The 18731-nt window shown below is 60.4% G+C and overlaps 1 protein-coding gene across 2 annotated transcripts in view; it reads left to right on the forward strand.

The window, feature by feature from the left end:
* Positions 1–17530, forward strand: part of ALDH4A1 (aldehyde dehydrogenase 4 family member A1) — a 30300-nt gene extending 12770 nt beyond the window's left edge. For both annotated transcript variants that reach the window (XM_004705145.2, XM_045298836.1), the window contains exons 4-15: positions 3330–3377; positions 3873–4028; positions 4890–5039; positions 5116–5190; positions 6199–6386; positions 8971–9044; positions 12003–12199; positions 12365–12412; positions 13800–13952; positions 14576–14697; positions 15377–15495; positions 16168–17530. In XM_004705145.2, the coding sequence (XP_004705202.1) occupies positions 3330–3377; positions 3873–4028; positions 4890–5039; positions 5116–5190; positions 6199–6386; positions 8971–9044; positions 12003–12199; positions 12365–12412; positions 13800–13952; positions 14576–14697; positions 15377–15495; positions 16168–16280 (1443 nt within the window). In that variant the 3' untranslated portion in view covers positions 16281–17530. The remainder of the gene's footprint in view (positions 1–3329; positions 3378–3872; positions 4029–4889; positions 5040–5115; positions 5191–6198; positions 6387–8970; positions 9045–12002; positions 12200–12364; positions 12413–13799; positions 13953–14575; positions 14698–15376; positions 15496–16167) is intronic.
* Positions 17531–18731: the final 1201 nt, after the last annotated feature.

The raw sequence follows: 18731 nt of genomic DNA on the forward strand, positions 1-18731 counted from the left end.
CCGCCGGCTGGCAAAGCAGACGAATCCCACCCCTGCAGAGTGTCCAATCCCCACAAAGATTCCACACACCTTATTTGCATAACCTGCTTCCTCATTCCGTGGGAGTTACAGGTCATGTAGTAGCAGTTCATGGCCCTGCACTTCCACAGAAAGGACAAGTTCACAGGAGCCCTGGGTTTGGGGACTGTCAGTAAGTGCCGTCTACTCACTGAGAAGTTGGTAGAGTGGATCCTTCCAGAACCCAGGTGGGTGAGTGCTTTCTGAAAGCTCACACCTGTGACACCTTGTGGGACGCAGTTCCACCCCGACACACATGGGGGCGCCATTGGTATGCAGTTCCCCTCCAGCACCCATGGGGCCACCAAGAGTCTGGATCAACTTGGTGGGAACTTTGTGGGGCTTGGGTTTGTTGATCAAAAGCCACTGCCTCCCAGAAATCTTCCTGCCAGGGCTCCCATGGGCTCTTCCTTGAGGCTCTGCCCATTTTCACGTGGCTCCTCCTCTGGTCCCTGCCACCCCACCTTGAGGTAGGAGGAGCAGGGTCTTAGCTGATCCTTTTGCAGATGGTGGAGGTGGGGGAGGAACGGGCTCGGGAACGGAAATGATTCTGACCCTGTGAAGCCCAGTAGAACTGCCCATGGGGTTTCTGAGGCATCCATCCTACTGGAAGCAGGCTGCCTTCTTTCCCTCCTGTGGGGCTGCTGGTGGGCTGGAACCGCTGATGTTTTGGTCAGCAGCACCTGTGCATAACCCACCATCCCACCCAGGCTCTGGTTGAACCTCCACCAGAGCACCTTGGAATATGAACCTGGGTAAGTCAGGCTTTCCAGAATAAATCCCATTCAGAGTTCCTTAAGAAATGAGTTCCCCTGGCCCCTGACTGCTTCTGCAGAGCTCTGTGCAGCCAGCTAAGCTTTCCGGGCAGTGAGAAGGACATGGACCGGAGGAACCAAGCACGGGACCTGCAGAGGGTGGGCTCAGGGAGACAAGTGGCAAACAGAGCATTTTGAAGCCCTGGGTGCCTGCCGGAGAGGGCCCCAGACCCAGCTTTACGCCACCCAGGCCCAGGGAAGAGGAGCATTCCTCACGTAGTGTTGACATTATAGCCCCTCCAGAGCCCACCTGCTTGGTAGAAGGGCAGCCACTCCTGAGACATCTCCCGAGGGCGTCAGAGGAGGCCTGGGTAGGGAAGCAGGCGGTGCCCTGCTGGTGCTCAGAGGTTCCACTGGCCGTCTCCCAGGCACCCCCTTGGTGTTATGCCAAAGACATCATCCAAATTCAGGCCCAGGGGGTGCCCCTGTTTCTGTCCCTGGGGTGGTGCCCCGTTGTCTGGACCTGCATTTGCAAAGCTAACAGCCTGAAGCTATGTTCCCCTGCCTCGCCTCTCTAAAACCTAAGAACTGGGAGATGTCTATTTGAAAAAAAATCCAATTGCCTGACGTCTCTTAGGAGTGGAAATGGGGCCCAGGGGACTGGCACTCTTGCAGGCCACCAGGGGTGGACTTGGGCAGCAGGGCCTTCTCCAGTGGGCCCAGTTCCCAGCACTCCCACTGCACACTCCCGCAGTGCCAGCCTGGCCCTTGTCCGGCCTGTGTTTGCAGAGAAGTAGCTGGTCCGTCCAACAGCCTGCCTACGGGGAGGGAGGGGAGCTGGTCTGTGTTGACAAGTGAGTGTCACCCTCCCATGTGTCCCAGTGGTCTGCAGGTCCAGGGGTGAGGGTGATGCCCTCTTGTGACTTTGGGGCTGATGGAATGGACAGTGGTACTTCCCCGGGGGAGCCTGAGGGTTAACATGTGGGTGCACCTGCTCGAATCTCAAGTGGGGGACACTCGCCTCGCCCTTTCATCCCTTATCACGCCCATGATGGGGTCAACCCCAAGAGTGTCAAGCAATGACCCAGCTCAGCTCTGAACAGAAGCAAAATGTGTCTGTGTCCAGACACACGCACACAGGAGTAGGGGAAGGAGGGAGGAGGGGCTGGCCTGGTTCCAGCTTTGTGCAGGGGGAGCAGGTAGAAAGCCCGTGCCAGGATCTGTCCGGCTGGGTCCCTCCTCCGTGCCTTCACTTGTAAACTTGGAAGACAGCTGCCAGAAGGAAGAATGAGGTCGGCTCTTCTTTTCCGCAGAGTCCGTGGACGAGCCCCGATGGCCTTAGGGGTGGTCTGCTGGGAGAGGTCCCTGGGAGGCACACGTGCTTTGTGACCCGCCCAGCAGCACTGCTGAGGAAAGTCTCGGCAGATCGCTTCTGAACAGGCTACAGCCAAGTGAAGCCCAGAGAGCACTTCTGCTCTGATGCCCGGGGTTGCTGTGAGCCAGGCTCTCCTTGACGGCAAGAGGTGCGGTTGGGTTGGCGATCTGTTGTTATGGGCCCTTTTTGATCATGATGATCAAATCCCGTCCACACATTCATTCCATCATTCAGCAAACACTGGCCAAGCCCCTGGGTACCAGGCTCGGTGTAGGATGCTGGGACTTCATGCTGAGCAAGGCAGACAGGGGCCTCTGCCAAGGAGCATGACCCAGCCGGGGCCAGGGGAAGAGCCAAGAGGGCCACCCCCCAGGCAGGGGAGAGACTCGTGGACTCCAACTTGGGGAGGCGTCAGAAGTGGAGAGGTGGGCAGCAGTGACTCCGAGGTCCTGGTCGGCGGAGGTGTCCTGTAAGCTGTGTCAGTGACCAGAAGGCCCAGCACCTGGAGTCCTGGCGGGCAGCCTGGGGGGCTCAGGCTGCCGGGAGGGGCTGGCACCTGGGCTTTTCTGAGGCAGTGAGCTCGTGGGACACGTCTGGCATGCATTTCCCAGGTTGCCTCCCTGTCCTGGCCAGAGACCGCAGCCGCCGGGTCATCCTTGTAGAGCCAGGCATTTGAGGTGGGGAGGGGCCGTCTGCTCCTGCAAAGATTTACAGTCTCGAAAACCCACAGGGGCAGTTCTGCTCTGCCTTAAGGCCATGTTGAGTCAGAATCGACTTGGGTTTGGTTTTGGTTTGTGGTGTGAGAACTGGGTCGGTATTTGTTGGTGGAGTGACTGGTTTATGCTCACCTGCTGACCTGAAAGGATGAGTGGTTCACACCTGATCCAGCAACAGGCCCAGGAGGGAGGCCTGTCGGTGTGGAAGTCTGGAAAAGATAGCAGCCTGGGTGGTTCTGGGGGGTAACACATGGGCTGCCATGAGTGGGGCGGATTCTCCAGTGGTGGGTTTTAGGGTTGGGGTTGCTGATGGGGGCTTATCTGCACTCTCCTGGGAAATGCTGGACTGGAAGGCCCAGGTCTGAGCTGCTGCCATCTTGGCCCCTCTTGGGCAGTGAGTGACCCCACCCTCCTCTTCTCTTCCAGCCCTTTAATCATGGACACAAGGTGGCCAAGTTCTGCTACGCAGACAAGGTGAGTCCCTGAGACGTCAAGGGTGGGGGCTTGTGTCTCTCTCAGGCCATGGGCAGGTTGGGCCTGGCACTGAGGGAGCCCTTGCTTGGTACTTGGACAGAGCCTGGGCACGCAAGGGATAACTGGAGCCCAATGAGGAGCTGCCTTGGCTGGGCCTGGAGTGTGTCCAACATGCCCACTGCAGTGGGCACCCTGGTGGATTCTGGAAATCAGGACGAGGGCCACAGTGGGTGGGAAGCCAGGCAGGGAATTGGTATGGCGGGGGTCTGGCCGTGAAAGGGAATCTGGGAGCTGACTCGTGTGGTCAACGGGAGGGGAGGTTTTCAAACGTCTGTGGGAACACACCGTTCTCTTGTGATCCCGCTCTCCCCCAGACCCTTTGCAGCTCCTCCTGTACCTCGGCTGGGTTTTGCCTGCACCCCTGCCTCCCTCTGGCTGCCCTGGAGCTTTCTGGGTGCAGGGAGGAAGCCCCCAACCCCTTCTTCCCCCACTCAGGCCCTGCTCAACAGAGCCATTGAGGCCGCCCTGGCCGCGCGCAGAGAGTGGGACCTGAAGCCTGTGGCCGACCGGGCGCAGATCTTCCTGAAAGCGGCAGACCTGCTGAGTGGGCCTCGCAGGGCTGAGATCCTCGCCAAGACCATGGTGGGACAGGTGAGGTGCCAGGGCCTGGGGGTGGGCGTGCCCATTCCCTCTACGCACAGTAGCCAGACAGCCTCAGAGGGCCGGTGGGCGGGCAGGGTGGGGGTGTCCTCGGGAACAGGGCCTAGGACTGGGGCTCGGCAGAGTGCCTGCCATGGACACCTTGTCGCGTGCTCCCCCTGCCATCTCCCTTCCAGGCCAGGCTCTGTTGTGCCTTTCCTGGACTGAGTCACCTGTGCAGTCCCCTGGCCTGGGCAGAAGGAGGACTGCTCAGGGCCCCTACACCTCCAGCAGTTCACCCCTTTAAGCAAAGTCAAGTCCCTGCGCCTGCGCCAGCCCTTCCCTGCCAGGCCAACCCTGCCTATGCTGAAGCCAGTAACAAAGCCGGGACACTGCCCTGCCCCCCAGCGCCTCCCTGTGTCCATCTGCCCAGCGAGGCCCCGCCCTGACTGTACCTCTTCCACGATACTTCCTGAACCTTCCGGGCCAGACGGATGGCTGCTACAGCTTTCTGTAGCACTCATTCCCCGTTCACAGCACAGATCACAGCGGGGTGCAAATAGCCCGGTGGCACAGCGGTTAAGGACTCGCTGCTCACCTTAAGCCACTGGTTGGAAGCCACCCGGGGCCTCTGAGGTAGGAAAGCTTGGGTTCTCCAAAGCCCTGAAGGTCCCCTTCCGACTGCCATCCCCAGAAGAGGGGTGCCCCCTCACGCCGGAAGTGGTACCACAGCACCACCTCGCTGCAGGCTGGCCCTGGGCTCTGATTCCCACACCGAGTCCACCACCATCACCACCACCACGGGCACGGACCGGTGCTGGTGGCCACACGCCTCCGCCCACTGGGGTTGCTCACCGTGACCCCCGCCCGCAGGGTAAGACAGTGATCCAGGCAGAGATTGACGCTGCAGCTGAGCTCATCGACTTCTTCCGCTTCAACGCCAAGTTCGCCGTGCAGCTGGAGGGCGAGCAGCCCATCAGTGTGCCGCCCAGCACCAACAGCGTGGTCTACCGGGGACTGGAGGTGCCTACCAGGGTTGGGCACGGGGCAGGGCGGCTAGGCCTCTGAGCACCACCCTCACCACCACCTCCGTCCCCAGGGCTTTGTGGCGGCCATCTCTCCCTTCAACTTCACCGCCATTGGTGGCAACCTGGCCGGGGCTCCGGCCCTCATGGTGAGCGGTGGGCCGGGGCAGGGTGGGCTTGGCAGGCAGCCTCTCAGTCCCTGCCCCGCTCGTGGGAGAAGCATAGGAGGTGGAGGCAGCTTGGGGCCATGGCAAGACTTTGGGTTTGAATCCTGCCTGTGGCTGGGGGACCCCGGGTGAGGCCCTGACCGTTTCTGTGTTGTTGAGGCCCAGCAGGAGTAGCAGGGATGCCTAGGTGACAGGGAGTGAGGACCCAAGGAGGCAGCGTGTGTGGCAGGCCAGCACGACCTTGTACGTGGGGGCTGCTATTCCCAGAAATCCCTGGAGACCCTCTCCCTTAAATATTACTGCCAAGAAAACATGGCTGGGGGTGGGGGGCGGGGTGGGAAGAGCAATTCCACTTGGAAACACGCAGGGTCGACTGAGTGGACTCCGGACCACAGGCTAGGTTTGGCACCTTTAAAGATGATGGTTATAGCTTACCTCTGAGTGGTGGCACTGGCACCCAGTGCTGCTGAGAGCTTCTCACCAGGGTAACTGAGTCACGGGGCACCAGCTTGTGTATCCAGGCCGCACGACTAGTGGATGATGGGACAGATAGGGTGTTGGGGCCACGGAGGAGGAGTGACAGCATGGAGCATGTGCTCTGCTGCCTGGGTGTGTGCAGCCGTGCATGCCCAGCTGTGTGTGCCCACCTTGGGCAGACACAGGAGCTGTGCTGCGGCCCCGGCCCGGTGCAGAGCACCTGTGAGCAGGCATAAGTGCAGTGACGAACGCCCAGGCAGAACTGCTGAGGGCGGGGCCTGGTGGGCGGCGGCACAGAGGAAGGGCGCCTTGACCAGAGAGTGGAAGCAGACAGGGCGGCCCCGGGCTCCATGCCGGACATCCTGGCTGGCACAGGGGCTGACCGACTTGTGACTGGTCCTAGGGAGCTGGGGGAAGGTGGCGGTCTGAGGAGAGGCGTGGCTGTGGCGGGGTTGCGGTAAAAGTCGGGGCTGGTGGCCTGGCTTTGTGAGTCATCATCACACCTGCTGGCAGGGCAACGTGGTCCTGTGGAAGCCCAGTGACACCGCCATGCTGGCCAGCTATGCTGTCTACCGCACCCTCCGGGAGGCCGGTCTGCCCCCCAACATCATCCAGTTTGTGCCGGCGGACGGGCCCGTGTTTGGGGACACCGTCACCAGCTCGGAGCACCTCTGTGGCATCAACTTCACCGGCAGCGTGCCGTAAGTCCCGAACAGGGAGAGCGCTGGGCTGAGGGCCCCCAGTGGCCCCGAAGAAGTGCAGGGTACCACTTCACCATCTGCTGTCCGGGGGCCCCAAGCTAGGGCCCCACAGGTCTGCCTCTGACACGTCCTCTCCCCATGGTGGGGTTGCGGGTGAGCTACCTCATGTCATCGAGCTTCTCTTCACCTGCACCTTGGGGTGATGACCCCACCTGGCAGGGTTGACGGGACTGGCCCAGGTGTCGGGGAGTGTTGATTTCAGTGCCATCTCGGCCCCTGGAAGGGGAAGGGTGGCAGGAGAGCTGGGGTGCCTGGAGGAGGTGGCCTCTGAGCTGAGAATGAAGGCAGGGGCTGGCTAGGGAAAGGGGCAAGGGTGGTGGGAGAGTGCCAGGAGAGGGAGCAGCGTGACGGAGGCCTGCAGGCAGCAGTGAGCACCATGCCTGGGCATGAGAAACCTTCGTCTGTGGCTGGAATGGAGAGTTCTGGGACCACGGGCTGGGAAGTACGGGCAGGGCAGGCTTGAAAGGAGGCAGGCAGCTGTCCATGGTGACCTTCCCCACTCACTCACTCACCTGCCTGCCCCCCCCCACTCCCTTCTTCCCTCACTAACCCACCCACCCACCCACTCACTCACCTACTCAGCAGGTGCTTCTTAGAGCCCTGCAGTGTGTGGGTATGTGGGGTTCATAGACGGGGGCTGACTACAAAGGTCTGACTCCAAGCCACCCCACAGGACAGAGAAGAAAGGTGCCTTAACAACTCCCCCCACCCCGCCCTTCCTCCCTCACTAACCCACCCACCCACTCACTCACTCATTCACCCACCCACTCACTCACCCACTCAGCAGGTGCTTCTTAGAGCCCTGCTGTGTGTGGGTATGTGGGGTTCATAGACAGGGGGCTGACTACAAAGGTCTGACTTCGAGCCGCCCCACAGGACAGAGAAGAGAAGAAAGGTGCCTTAACAACCCCCACCCCCACCCCGCCCTTCCTCCCCCACCCAGGGATTTCCAGGCTTAATCTTTCCGGAAGCCCATCTCCAGGTCTCCCCTCGGAGCTCCAGGTGGGTTTGAACTCCCAGTCTTTTGGTTGGCCATGAAGTGCCTCCGCATTGTGCCACCAGGGTGCCTGGCAAAGCCGCTGGCTGATCTGCGAAGGAGCCGGGGCTTGACCCCAAGGATGGCGGGAGCAGGCAGCAAGTTGGATTTCTCTGACTCCCGTTAGTGATGGCTCAGTCTTATCAAAGTGGAAACTTTGGCTTTTCTTGGGTGATTGGACACCCCGGTGGCCCTAGGTGGCACCATCGGGTGGCTAGGGTGATGACCTCCAGTTACCCCTGTCCCCATCAGCCCCAGAGCCTGGCCCCTTTCTTGGCCTTCCTGGTCCCTGCAGGCCTGCGAGGGGAGAGACCAGGACAGCGTGGGCTGGGGGCAGGGTGGAGACCAAATGGAAGGAGTGGGTGGGTTAAAGGAGGACATAGAAGGGAGATGGAGGTGGGGACCACCTGCCGGGGGTTGAGAGGGGCCCAGGTAGTCTGGGGAAGGAATATCGGGCATGGCTTCCTTCCCCAGGGCGGGTGGGAGGGTGCAGGGAAGATCCAGCGGACACTCCAGCCTGGTCACTGTGAGTTTGAGGTGCCCGAGGCCAAGGGTTCGAGTAATCTGGGGCATCAGGTGTCTAGGTCGCTGCAGCGGCATCTCTCTTCCTGTGCCAGCCCCCCACCCTCCCCCACAGGGTTTGCAGAGGGGGGCGCCGCTGGCAGTGTTAGAACTGCTGAGGAAGGCCGTTTTCCAAAAGATCCGCTCTGCCAGCCGCAGGCCCCATGGGCCCTGCCGATTAGCGGGCCGCACCAGCCTGGCCCCCATTTGCCATGCTCTGATGAGCCAGGGGCTTAAAGGTAGGAAAGTCATAAATTAGTATTAGCTACTGTGTCGCCGGCTGCCGGGCGATTAGCATTTTTATTGTTCTGTGGTGCTGAGGTTGGTCACACTTGGAGTCCCGGGAGGGGGTGGAGACCTCCTGGAGGAGAGCTCCTTGGGCGGGGGCCGGAGCTCCCTCTCCCAAGCCCCACCTCAGTTTGGCAGCTTGAGCCCAAGGATTGGAGTCAGGGCCTGTCCCGCTCAGACCAGGGAAGGACAGCTCCTGGTCAGGGACCCACAGAACGGCCAGGTGAGGGTCCTTTCCTCCAGGTCACGGATAAGAAACCTGCAGCTCAGAGAGGCCATGCACTGAGTGCAAGGTCACGCGGCCATGAGTGTCGGAGCCAGGACTCAACCCTGCACTCTCCTGCTTCAGAGGATGGCCCTTCCCCACTGTGCCCCCACCTGCCAGGGCGCCCCTTGCCCCCTCCCCTTAGATGCAGAAGGCTGCCTGTTCAACTATGACCGTCTACCCCTACCCCCACCCCCATCTACTACGGGACCCTGCCCACCTCCTGCTGCCCTTGGTACTGCCCCTGGGCTTTCAGCCCTCCCTGCCTCTGGTGGGGCCTCCAGTCAGCCTGCTCCCCCCTACCCTTGGGACCCTCACACATAGGTATTTGAGCCTAGCACCCAGATGCCCACCGTGCCCGCTTCTGGTTTCAGCACCTTCAAACACCTGTGGAAGCAGGTGGCCCAGAATCTGGACCGGTTCCGGACCTTCCCACGCCTGGCTGGAGGTAAGAGTTCGTTCCTTGTCCTGCCGGTGGCCCTTGAGTTCCCCCTACCCCCTACCACTCGAATCATGAAAGAGGAGGTGGTGGGGCCCCATGGGAGCCAAGAGCTGGGTCCTTTAAGGTCAGAACCTCTGCCCTGATGGCCCCTGGGGGTCCAGAAGCGCACCTATGATGGAAAGTGTGCATGGACTCATTCACTGGTTCACTCATTCATTCGACAAATTGCAAGGGTCTGCTCAGGCATTGTTTTGGACACTGGGGTGCAATGTGATAAACCCCCCACAGCCCCTGCCCTCACGCCGACTTAGACGCCAGTCGTGAGGGCAAGAAGCAGCGAGTCAATAGAGGGAGAGAAGCCAGTGGGGACAGGGCTCTGAAGAAGTGTCCCACAGGACAGGGTCTTTTCCAAGACTGCAACTCTCTATGGGAGTAGAAAGCCTCTTCTCTCTCCCAAGGAGCAGCTAGCTGCTGGTTTTGAACTGTGGACCTTGTAGTTAGCAGCCAAGGTATGAGAGGTCAAGACCAGAGGGCTGAGTTGGCTGACCTGCGGTGGCCTGAGGAAGCCCCCTTGGAGCTTTTGCCAGGCAGGTAACCACAGGAAACCTGGGGCCAGCCCCTGGGCACCAGCACTGCCACTGGACCTTTCCACAGTGGTGGCGCGCCCCATCGCAGCTGTCTAGTACGGCAGCAGGAGATGCGTCCGCTGTGCGCAGGCCATGCCTGGCTTGCTTCTTTATTTTTAACGTAGGTAAGCAGTCACTGGCGGCCACTGGCTGGTGCGCCGGCCGCAGTCGTCCAGGCAGAGGGAACTGCAAACGCAAAGGCTCCGAGGTTGGCACGAGCTTGTCTTTGAAGGAGAGGAAGCAGGCCGGCGCTGTGTGCGATTTGACCCTAAGACAGACCCTCAGGTGGTCGTGGCCACGCTCTGAGCATGAGGCAGGGTGGCATGGCCGCATCCGGTATGAGCGTTTGCTGACGCCCGGAGGATCAGAATGGACACCTGCAGAGGTGGAGCCAGGGTGAGGGTTCAGATCTGTAGGCTTCATTCAGGCATTGGCCTTGGACAAGAGGGCTCCAGGGGGAGGCTGGAGCTCAGCCAAGGTCCCTCTGAGCGAGAGTTCATGGTCAACGGTGGTGGACAGAACCTCCCTCCTGCCTCCACCCTCTCTCAGCAAGCAGCGGAGACGGAGGGGCGGTTTGTGGGTTTATTTTTCGGCTCCATGTGACCAAGGCTGGCATGACGGCCAGGAGGAGTAGGCGATGTCTCTTCTCCAGGTTTGGAGGGTAGCCAGCGTCACAACTTCTCTTCGGGATTCCAGGTGAGGGGCATGGGCTGGGTGGGGCAAGGCTTTCCTGTGTGCGGCCAGCCAGCATGCTGGGTCCAAGTGAACTCAGTGGTGGCTTACATGCCCACCTTGTGTACTGGTTATGCGTAGGCTGCTGACCGCAGGCTCTGCAATTCCGAACCACCAGCTGCTCCACACAGGCTTTCTCTTCCCGTAGAGCAGTGGTTCTCAACCGCCCTCACGCCGCGGCCCTTGAACAGTTCCTCATGTGGTGGTGATGCCCCGGCCATAACATTATTTTCGTCGCTACTTCATCACTGCCATTTTGCTACTGTGATGACCGGGCGACCCCTGTGAAAGGGTCATTCAACCCCCAAAGGGGTCACAACCCACAGGTTGAGAAACTCACAGGACAGTTCTGCCCTGCCCTGCCCTTTAGGACAGCTGTCAGTCTGCATCAGCTCCATGGCCGGGGTCCCAAACTGACTGACTTCCTTTCGATGTGCAGGCTCCGGCGCCCTGGCTCGTGTTGGGGGCCCTTCCAAAGGCAGACCTGCTGCTCTTTCAGGTTCACGTTCAGAGGGGGTGACGCCTGTGTGTTAGTAAGCACAGAGATGGCTCACAGCGTAGGGGATCTGAGAATGTCCCAGACTCGTACTGGCCTCGTGAGGGAGGAGGGGGTGAGAGGGCATGGGGCTGACGGGTCAATAGGCACCCCACATCTTCTTGAAATCGTTCCGCACAAAGACAGGAGACTGGTGGTCAGGGAAATTCGGCGCACGTTGTGTTCAAACAAGCAAAGCAAAACGGATGGCAGCAGGACTTCCCAAAGCCTGTAACTCACGCTCTGGCACGCAGGCGCATGTGCATGCATGCGTGTGCGCGCGTGTGCATACACACATTTCACACAGGGCCCTGGTGGCACCGTAAATGAAACACTGGGCTGCTGAGTGCAAGGTCCAGGGTTCAAACATACCACCTGTTTTGTGGGAGAGAAATGAGACTCCGTGCCTCAGTAAGGAGCGGTAGCTTGGACACGCTCCGGATTCTGCTCCATCCTTTAGGGCCGTGCTGGGATTGGACTATCTGGCGGTGGGTTCATGCACCTCTTCAGGAGCCAGGGCAGGGTGCAGGGTGGCCCAGGCCCCTGGGCCACAGAAACCCCTTCTCCGGAGGCCCCGTGGACCCCGTGTTGACGGCGCATGCCCCAGGAAGGTGGCCTGGTGCCGAGCCCTGGTTTTCCAGCCGGGAAGGTGGAGGCTGGAGAGGGAAGACCACACGTTAATGTGTCAGCCAGGCTTGAGCTCGGGGCTTGTGTTTTGCCCCTGGGGACACGGAGCAGCCCACCGGGGCTGGTGGGAGCTTTGCTGGGAAGTGAGCCCCCAGGACCAGTGGTAGCAGCCCTCGCTTCACCCTGGTGCACACTGGTGTGGCGGTGCAGGTGGAGAGCAGGCTGCCCCTGCACAACTCGCCCTTGGTGGTCCCAGAGGCTCCTTCCCCGAAACTCCCCGAGAGCCTGCCACTTTCTCCCGGCCAGGTGGCCTCGGGCGCGTGGTGTCCCGCCCCAGCCTTGGCTGTCTCATCTTTAGAATGGGCCTAAGGCCTGAGAATGAACGGGAGGTGGCTGGCCTGTGGAGCTGGCTGCCGCGTCACCCCCCGCCCCTTGTCCCCTCAGAGTGTGGCGGGAAGAACTTCCACTTCGTGCACCGCTCGGCCGACGTGGACAGCGTGGTGAGTGGGACTCTGCGCTCCGCCTTCGAGTACAGCGGCCAGAAGTGCTCCGCCTGCTCGCGCCTCTACGTGCCCCGCTCGCTGTGGCCACAGATCAAAGGGCGCCTGCTGGAGGAGCACCGCAGCATCAAAGTGGGCAACGTGAGTGTCCCTGCTGTGGCCCGGCAGGGGGCTGATGGGATTGGGCAGCTGGGTGGGGGGGAGGGGAGGGGGCTGCGAGGGAGAGAGGGCAGGAGGGGGGGTATGGGTTTGTCTCCAGCCTGCGGTCACCCACTGTCTCCCTTCCCGTGTCTCCCTCACCGCCAGCCTGTGGAGGATTTTGAGACCTTCTTTTCTGCCGTGATTGACGCCAAGGTACAGGCAGACAGCGGGGCGATTCTGGGGGGCGGGGTCCTGGACTGTGGGGTAGTAGGGGAGGAAGGTATACAGAGCCCTGGCCTGGGCACAGCCCAGCTCCTCTGTGGTAAGCAGAGCAGCTCCGGAGCCTGGCACATGCACACACGCTGGACTCGGAACAGCAGAATCCATGAGCAGAGAAGTGCTCCTCTCTTATGCACCCTGGGAGGCTCAGCTCACCCCTCTTACATGCATCATCGGCTCACACATGCACACCTGTGTGCACATGCCAACAGGCTCACACATCTTCATGCATGAACGTCAATGCACATGTGGATGTGTACATTCCTACCCACGTATGTGGACACGTGTAGCTTCGCCCACATAAACATGGCCACATTCTTAGGCACATAGGTTCATACCTGTACGTGTACACACACATATCCAGGTGCGTGCTTACATGTATGTATGTACATGCATGCGTAGGTCTGCAGCGTGAGCATAAACATGGGCACGTAGGCACGCATAAACGTGAGGACTGGCGGTGGCGCACAAAGGGACTGAGGTGCCTGGGCTGTAGACACAGGAAGACACCAGATCCCACAGGGAGGGGCCTGTCCACCACCAGACCCCACACCGGGACTTCCTGCCTCAACTGCGAATCAACAGATTCAGGGTCTTTATGGATAAGAAGATGCGCGGCCATGCCTATGTCTGATACAACATTGATCAAAATCACATTTCCCTCAAAACCAGCCCAACCCGCTGGAATCAAGTTGATTCCGACACACACCTAATCATTAAAGCCTACAGAAAACATGCATCTTTCCTAATATCGTGTTTATATACATGAGAGATGTCCTGGGAGTGGCAGAGGGTGACATGCCCAGTGACTCGCCAGAGGTTGGGGTTTGGACCCAGGGGCAGGCCTGCCTGCCTGCTTCCGAGAGATCACAGCCTCTGGACAACCTCCCGCCACCCCACCCCCCCAGCCCCCTCCAGCTGCCCTCTTGTGCACAAGCGGGGTTGCTGGACGTGGGGTCCACCCACTGGAAGCTAACACCAGGAAGCGGGCCTTTCTAAAGTTGTAAATGTGCGGTCCCCGCCTAGAGCTTATTTAAGAATAATAGAATAGCAACAGGCTGAAACATTTTGGCAGTAGTCCTTGAAAACAAGATTTTTGTCAGCAAAGGTGATTGAAGACATGTCGGCACACCTCTAGCTATACTGCATGCTCGCTCATGCACATACACCCACTCACACTGACACGTGTACACATACCTGCCCTGGCTCCACCCCCCCCCGCCCCCCTCGCCACGCCCAGCCACTTTGTTGTAGAAGGCAGGCCCTATGGGGATGGGTTTCAGGTGTGAGTGTTGGGGTGCCCACCTCCCCGCCCCCTCAGTCCTTCGGCCGGATCAGGAAGTGGCTGGAGCACGCCCACTCCTCGCCCAGCCTCACCATCCTGGCGGGGGGCGCCTGCGATGACTCCGTGGGCTACTTCGTGGAGCCCTGCATCATCGAGAGCAAGGACCCTCGGGACCCCATCATGAAAGAGGTGACTGGGCAGGCACCGGGAGGGGCAGCTTGGAGCCAGAGAGCCATCTCAGGGTGGCACTGTCTGCAGGGGACAGAGGATAGCAGTTAGGCCCTGAAAGGGACTTCCCGCCCCAGAGAGCACTGGCCAGGCCATTTGCTCAGGCCTCCAGGCTCATGCGGGCCTTTGTCCTTGACACTGTGGACCCCAGCTGGTGACCCCGCAGCTAGGGTGACTGCAGTGGCAGTGGACAGTGGTGCCCGCTGCTGGGTGCTTGCCCTAGGGGAGGCGTGTCCTGCCATTTCCATCCTACAGATGAGAAGTGGAGGCACAGAGGGCAGGCACTTGGCTCAGGGGGCTGTGGGTGGGTGCAGCTGGTCGCAAGGTCTTCCCGAACCCCGTGGGAGAGTGGGGCCCCCCCACAGAGGAGTCCCCACACCTGCAGTTTCTGAGGGCTGGGCCCTCTGCTGTTTGGGTGTGGGCTCGGCTGCAGGGAGCTTGGGCAGGGTGGGGACACAAGGAATCCAGGAGGAAGTCAGGGATGGCCCTTCTTGCAGGGGCTGGGGACTAGGGACTGGGGAGACAGCGGGTGGGCCCCGGGCCCGGGTTCAGTGCAGGGCCTGACCGTGCGGCTTCTCTCTCAGGAGATCTTCGGGCCTGTGCTGACCGTGTACGTCTACCCCGATGACAAGTACAGGGAGACGCTGCAGCTGGTCGACGGCACCACCAGCTACGGCCTCACGGGGGCAGTGTTCGCCCAGGATAAGTGAGTGGCAGCTTGCCCCAGTCTGAAGCTCCTTTCTCCGGGCCCTGCTTAGCGCCCATCTGGGTGTAGCTCGAGGCCTTGTGATGACGCAGCCTCCCTGCTTGCGCACCCTGCCCCTCACCTCAGCCCCCACAGGCAGGCAGGCTGCCCACAAGGCACCCAGAATCAGCCGGCTGTTAGTTGAAAAGACATATTCAGGGCCTCCGTCCCTGATTCACGAATCCCCAGGCCACTGGTTTAGTCCAGCCCCCAGCCTCTCTTGGGGTCCCCTTGAGCAGGATGATGACCCCGTGTGCAGAGGGCGCACAGAGCCTCCACTTCACTGCTGGCTGGCAGAGGCAGGATTCGAACCTGGGCCTCATGATGCCGGGTCTGGGGCTGTGCATTTTCCCTCCTCCCATACACTTGAGGGTGTAGCTGAACTGAGGGGAAAGGCTGTGTGTGGAGGGGCTCCTCACAGCTCCAGAGGACGATTGCGTCACATGGCTCGCTCCCTGGGTGTGACCCACATAGCACTCACCCCCTTGACAGAGGAGGGAGCCAAGTCCCAGGACCCACAGCAAGTGTCTGGCCAGGGTCACTTGTTCTGGGTTGAGTCTGGCGTGGGCTATAGCAGGGGTTCTGGGGGGCTGGGAGGTGAGGGGCTGGCTGCCCTCTTACCACTGCCCTGTCCCTGTAGGGACATTGTCCAGGAGGCCACAGAGATGCTGCGGAATGCTGCTGGCAACTTCTACATCAATGACAAGTCCACTGGCTCTGTGGTCGGCCAGCAGCCCTTTGGGGGTGCCCGGGCCTCTGGTAAGTGGTCGCCCTGCCCGAGGGGAGCCAAGTTCCAGCAGGAGCCCCCCGTTCCTTCACCAAGGGTGTCAGCTACCTGTGCTTCCTGTGGGCCGGGCCGGGCCCCAGGACCTTCATCGTGACTTGCTTTGTTCTCCCACACCGGGGCCGAGGGACCATGGTTACCCTCCCTCCCAGAGATGCCCAGAGATAGGCAGTGGCCTGCTCAAGGCCGCAGGCTTGCAGGGTGAGCCTGCTGGGACTTGGCTCCAGCACCCAAGCTTTTTACCCTCAGACTCCCGACCTCAGAGCTCATCCCTTCTGTTTGCGCATGGGATACAGAGGCTCAGAGCGGGCGGGGACTACCCAAGGCTCATAGCTGCCTAATGGCAGAGCCAGAGCTGGATCCAGGTGTCCAACTCTTGGTCCAGACTTCCCCTGCCTCCCAAAGCCCCTGGCTGGTGGGGTAGGTGGAGTCTGGAAGTGCTGATCACAGGCCTGCCCAGCAGGGCCTGCTCTGAAGGTTTACTTCTAGCTCTACAGCCCCCTTCCTGCCCTGGGCCACGTCTCCTGGGTGTCCCACTGGCGTTTCCCTAGTGCTGCCCAGACTGCGCCTCCTCTACTCACCTCCTCCCCACTCCTTTCCCATCTGCCCTGGGCTGTTGCTGAGCCTCAATGCGGCCTCTTCAACAGGTACCAATGACAAGCCCGGGGGCCCGCACTACGTCCTGCGCTGGACCTCGCCTCAGGTCATCAAGGAGACCCACCAGCCTCTGGGTGACTGGCGCTACTCCTACATGCAGTGAGCCCGCTCAACGCCGCCTGCCTACACCTGCCTGTCGGTCCAGACGACTGACTGCAGACTGCGCGGGTCCCCCAAGGCCCTCCACCTGCACCAAGCACGACCTCTGTCGCCCTGCTGGCCTGCCCGCTGGCCTTCCCTGCCCACGACTCAGGGTCAGGGTGAGGAACAGGGCTGCCCCTCTGACCGTGCTGGTCATTCTGGAACTTCTGTCCAGTGCCTGACTGGTTCTCTCTCTGTCCGCCTCTGCCCCGAGTCCTTCCTCCCTGCTGTGGGCCAGGGACTAGGGGAGTGGAGATGAAACTGTTCCCGAGACCCCTTGGGGGAAAGGAGGCAGCTCTAGAACCCTCGTCAAACCCTGACCTCTGTCTTGCTTCCTCCCCGAGGCCACCAGGTCTCGGGTGTGGCGGCCTGCAGGGGTGGTGAACCTTGCTCCAAAGCTGCCCGCCTTCCTCACCCGTGGGGAGCCTGCGGCCACCTCTGCCTACCGATCTAACCACACCTGAGATGTCCAAGTGCCTTTCACCAGGTGCCCCTGCCCCTGCCCTCCAGGCCTGCCTGGTCCTGGCCGACTCCACTTGGGGATGGGTTGTCCTTCCTGTCAGGGTTATGATCTAGAGGCGGGGCACTTATGTCCTGTGTTGTCTCTCCCTTAGCTCCTCTGGCCCTGCCTCTAGAGATGGCCGTGCTTGGGGCCTGTAATGGCGGCATTTCTGCGGGGCTCTGTGCCCCCTGGGCTGGGAGAAAACAGCCTCACTCTCCCTTCTCCCAGTGCCCAGTGCCCAGTGCCAGACCCAGCCCGGGGTCCTGAGGCACTGACCCTTCTTGGCATGTAAATGACTTATGGCCTGGCCCTCATGGCCCCTGCAAACTGTCCCTCTGGATGGGTTCCAGATGATCCCAGGGGGGTGGCTGGAGGGTGGGGTTCAGGGCACCTTGAAAGTGCCAGGAAGGATCATAGTATTAAACACCCAACAGCTCACCCGAAGGTTGGTAGCAGTCACCCACCCGCTGAAGCCCTGCTCCTGGAAACATCGCACCCTCGGAAACCTGGGGTGTAGAGTTGGAGGCGACTGAAATAGTGTGGGTTCCTGCAGGGTCCTTACCACGTGCCCCTACCTTCACTGCACCCGTGGCCAGGGGGTGCTGGTGCTGCCAGCGGGGGAGGGGGTGTGCTTGATGTACCTAGTTCTACACTGTGAGGTGGCAACGGGGCTGGGCCTGCTGCCACCCAATAAAATGCCTGTTACTGTATCACTTTGTGCTCCGGGGTGGGGTGGGGCTGGGAGGGTGGCGACTCCTCGCATTCTGATGGTGGGTGAGTGTGGGGCACTCGTAGTCGCCTTTCCAAGATGGAGAGACAGAAGTTCAGAGAGGCTAGGTCCCTGGCTGAAGATCTATAACCTCGCCAGCTTGAGGCAGAGTGCCAGGATTTCAGCCCACAGCCCGTCTGGCACAGCCCACCACCTCCATCAGGGAGCCCCACTGCTCCCTGCCCGCCCCCCGCCCCCACCCTCTGCCAACAGCAAAGCAGTGCCATCCATGAGCGACTGTAAAGTGCTGTGGACAGCAGCCCTGGGCCCCCGGAGTGCTGTGGACAGCAGTGCTGTGGACAGCAGCCCTGGCCCCCGAGCACGTTTGAAAATGACGCGCATCCTGGTCACCATTGCTGTAGGCACCACGTTTGTACACAGCACGTTGTTATTGTCAGTATTCAAGTTTATTTGCTAACTGCTCCGGGTAGTGTTGTATGTGGTAGGCTTTCTTTCATTTCCCTCTTCTCCAGCAGCATGTGAGAGTGAGCAGTAGTGTGTAACATGGCCTTACTCGTGTGAAAACCGCTCTGGATGCCTCTTCCTCCCAACGGCCTTAGGGGTGAGAACTGTTGGCTGTGTCCCTATTTTGCAGATAAGGAAACCGAGGCACAGAGCGTCGTCGGAGGAAGGAACTTGCCAGTCTCCTCCACAGTGGCGCTGCTGGGCTGTGAACCCAGCTACGTCTGATTCTAAAACTAGCTCTCTTTCCACGTGTCCTCACCTGGCACGCCAGGACTGTCCACACCTGCGTCTTGGAGCGTCTCGCTCACTGGCCAAATGGAGGCCTGGAGGGAAAAACTGGGGCCCATTAGCTTGAGTCCAGCATCCAGAGTCAGGTCCACGTGGGACATCTTCCTGTTCTGGAGACAAACAACCTGTGGCGGCTACACACATACACGCGCGTGTGCACATATGCACGTATGTGAGTTAGAGTTTTTTGTTGAAGAATTGAGTCGAGAATGGATTCTTTTCCTGAGTTTTAAAGAGCCTGTGTGTGTGTCTTTGTGCATCCATGCATGTGTGTGTGTGTGTGGTAGCGCTGGTGTGGGGTAGTGGTTACACATTGGAGTAAAACCCGCATGGTCAGCAGTTCAAAACCATCAGCAGCATCTTAGGAGACAGTCTGGGCTTTCCTTTTT

This window comes from Echinops telfairi, unplaced genomic scaffold (assembly GCF_000313985.2).
Source record: "Echinops telfairi isolate 266 unplaced genomic scaffold, ASM31398v2 ScPeMD7_7457;HRSCAF=8495, whole genome shotgun sequence".
NCBI lineage: Eukaryota > Metazoa > Chordata > Mammalia > Afrosoricida > Tenrecidae > Echinops > Echinops telfairi.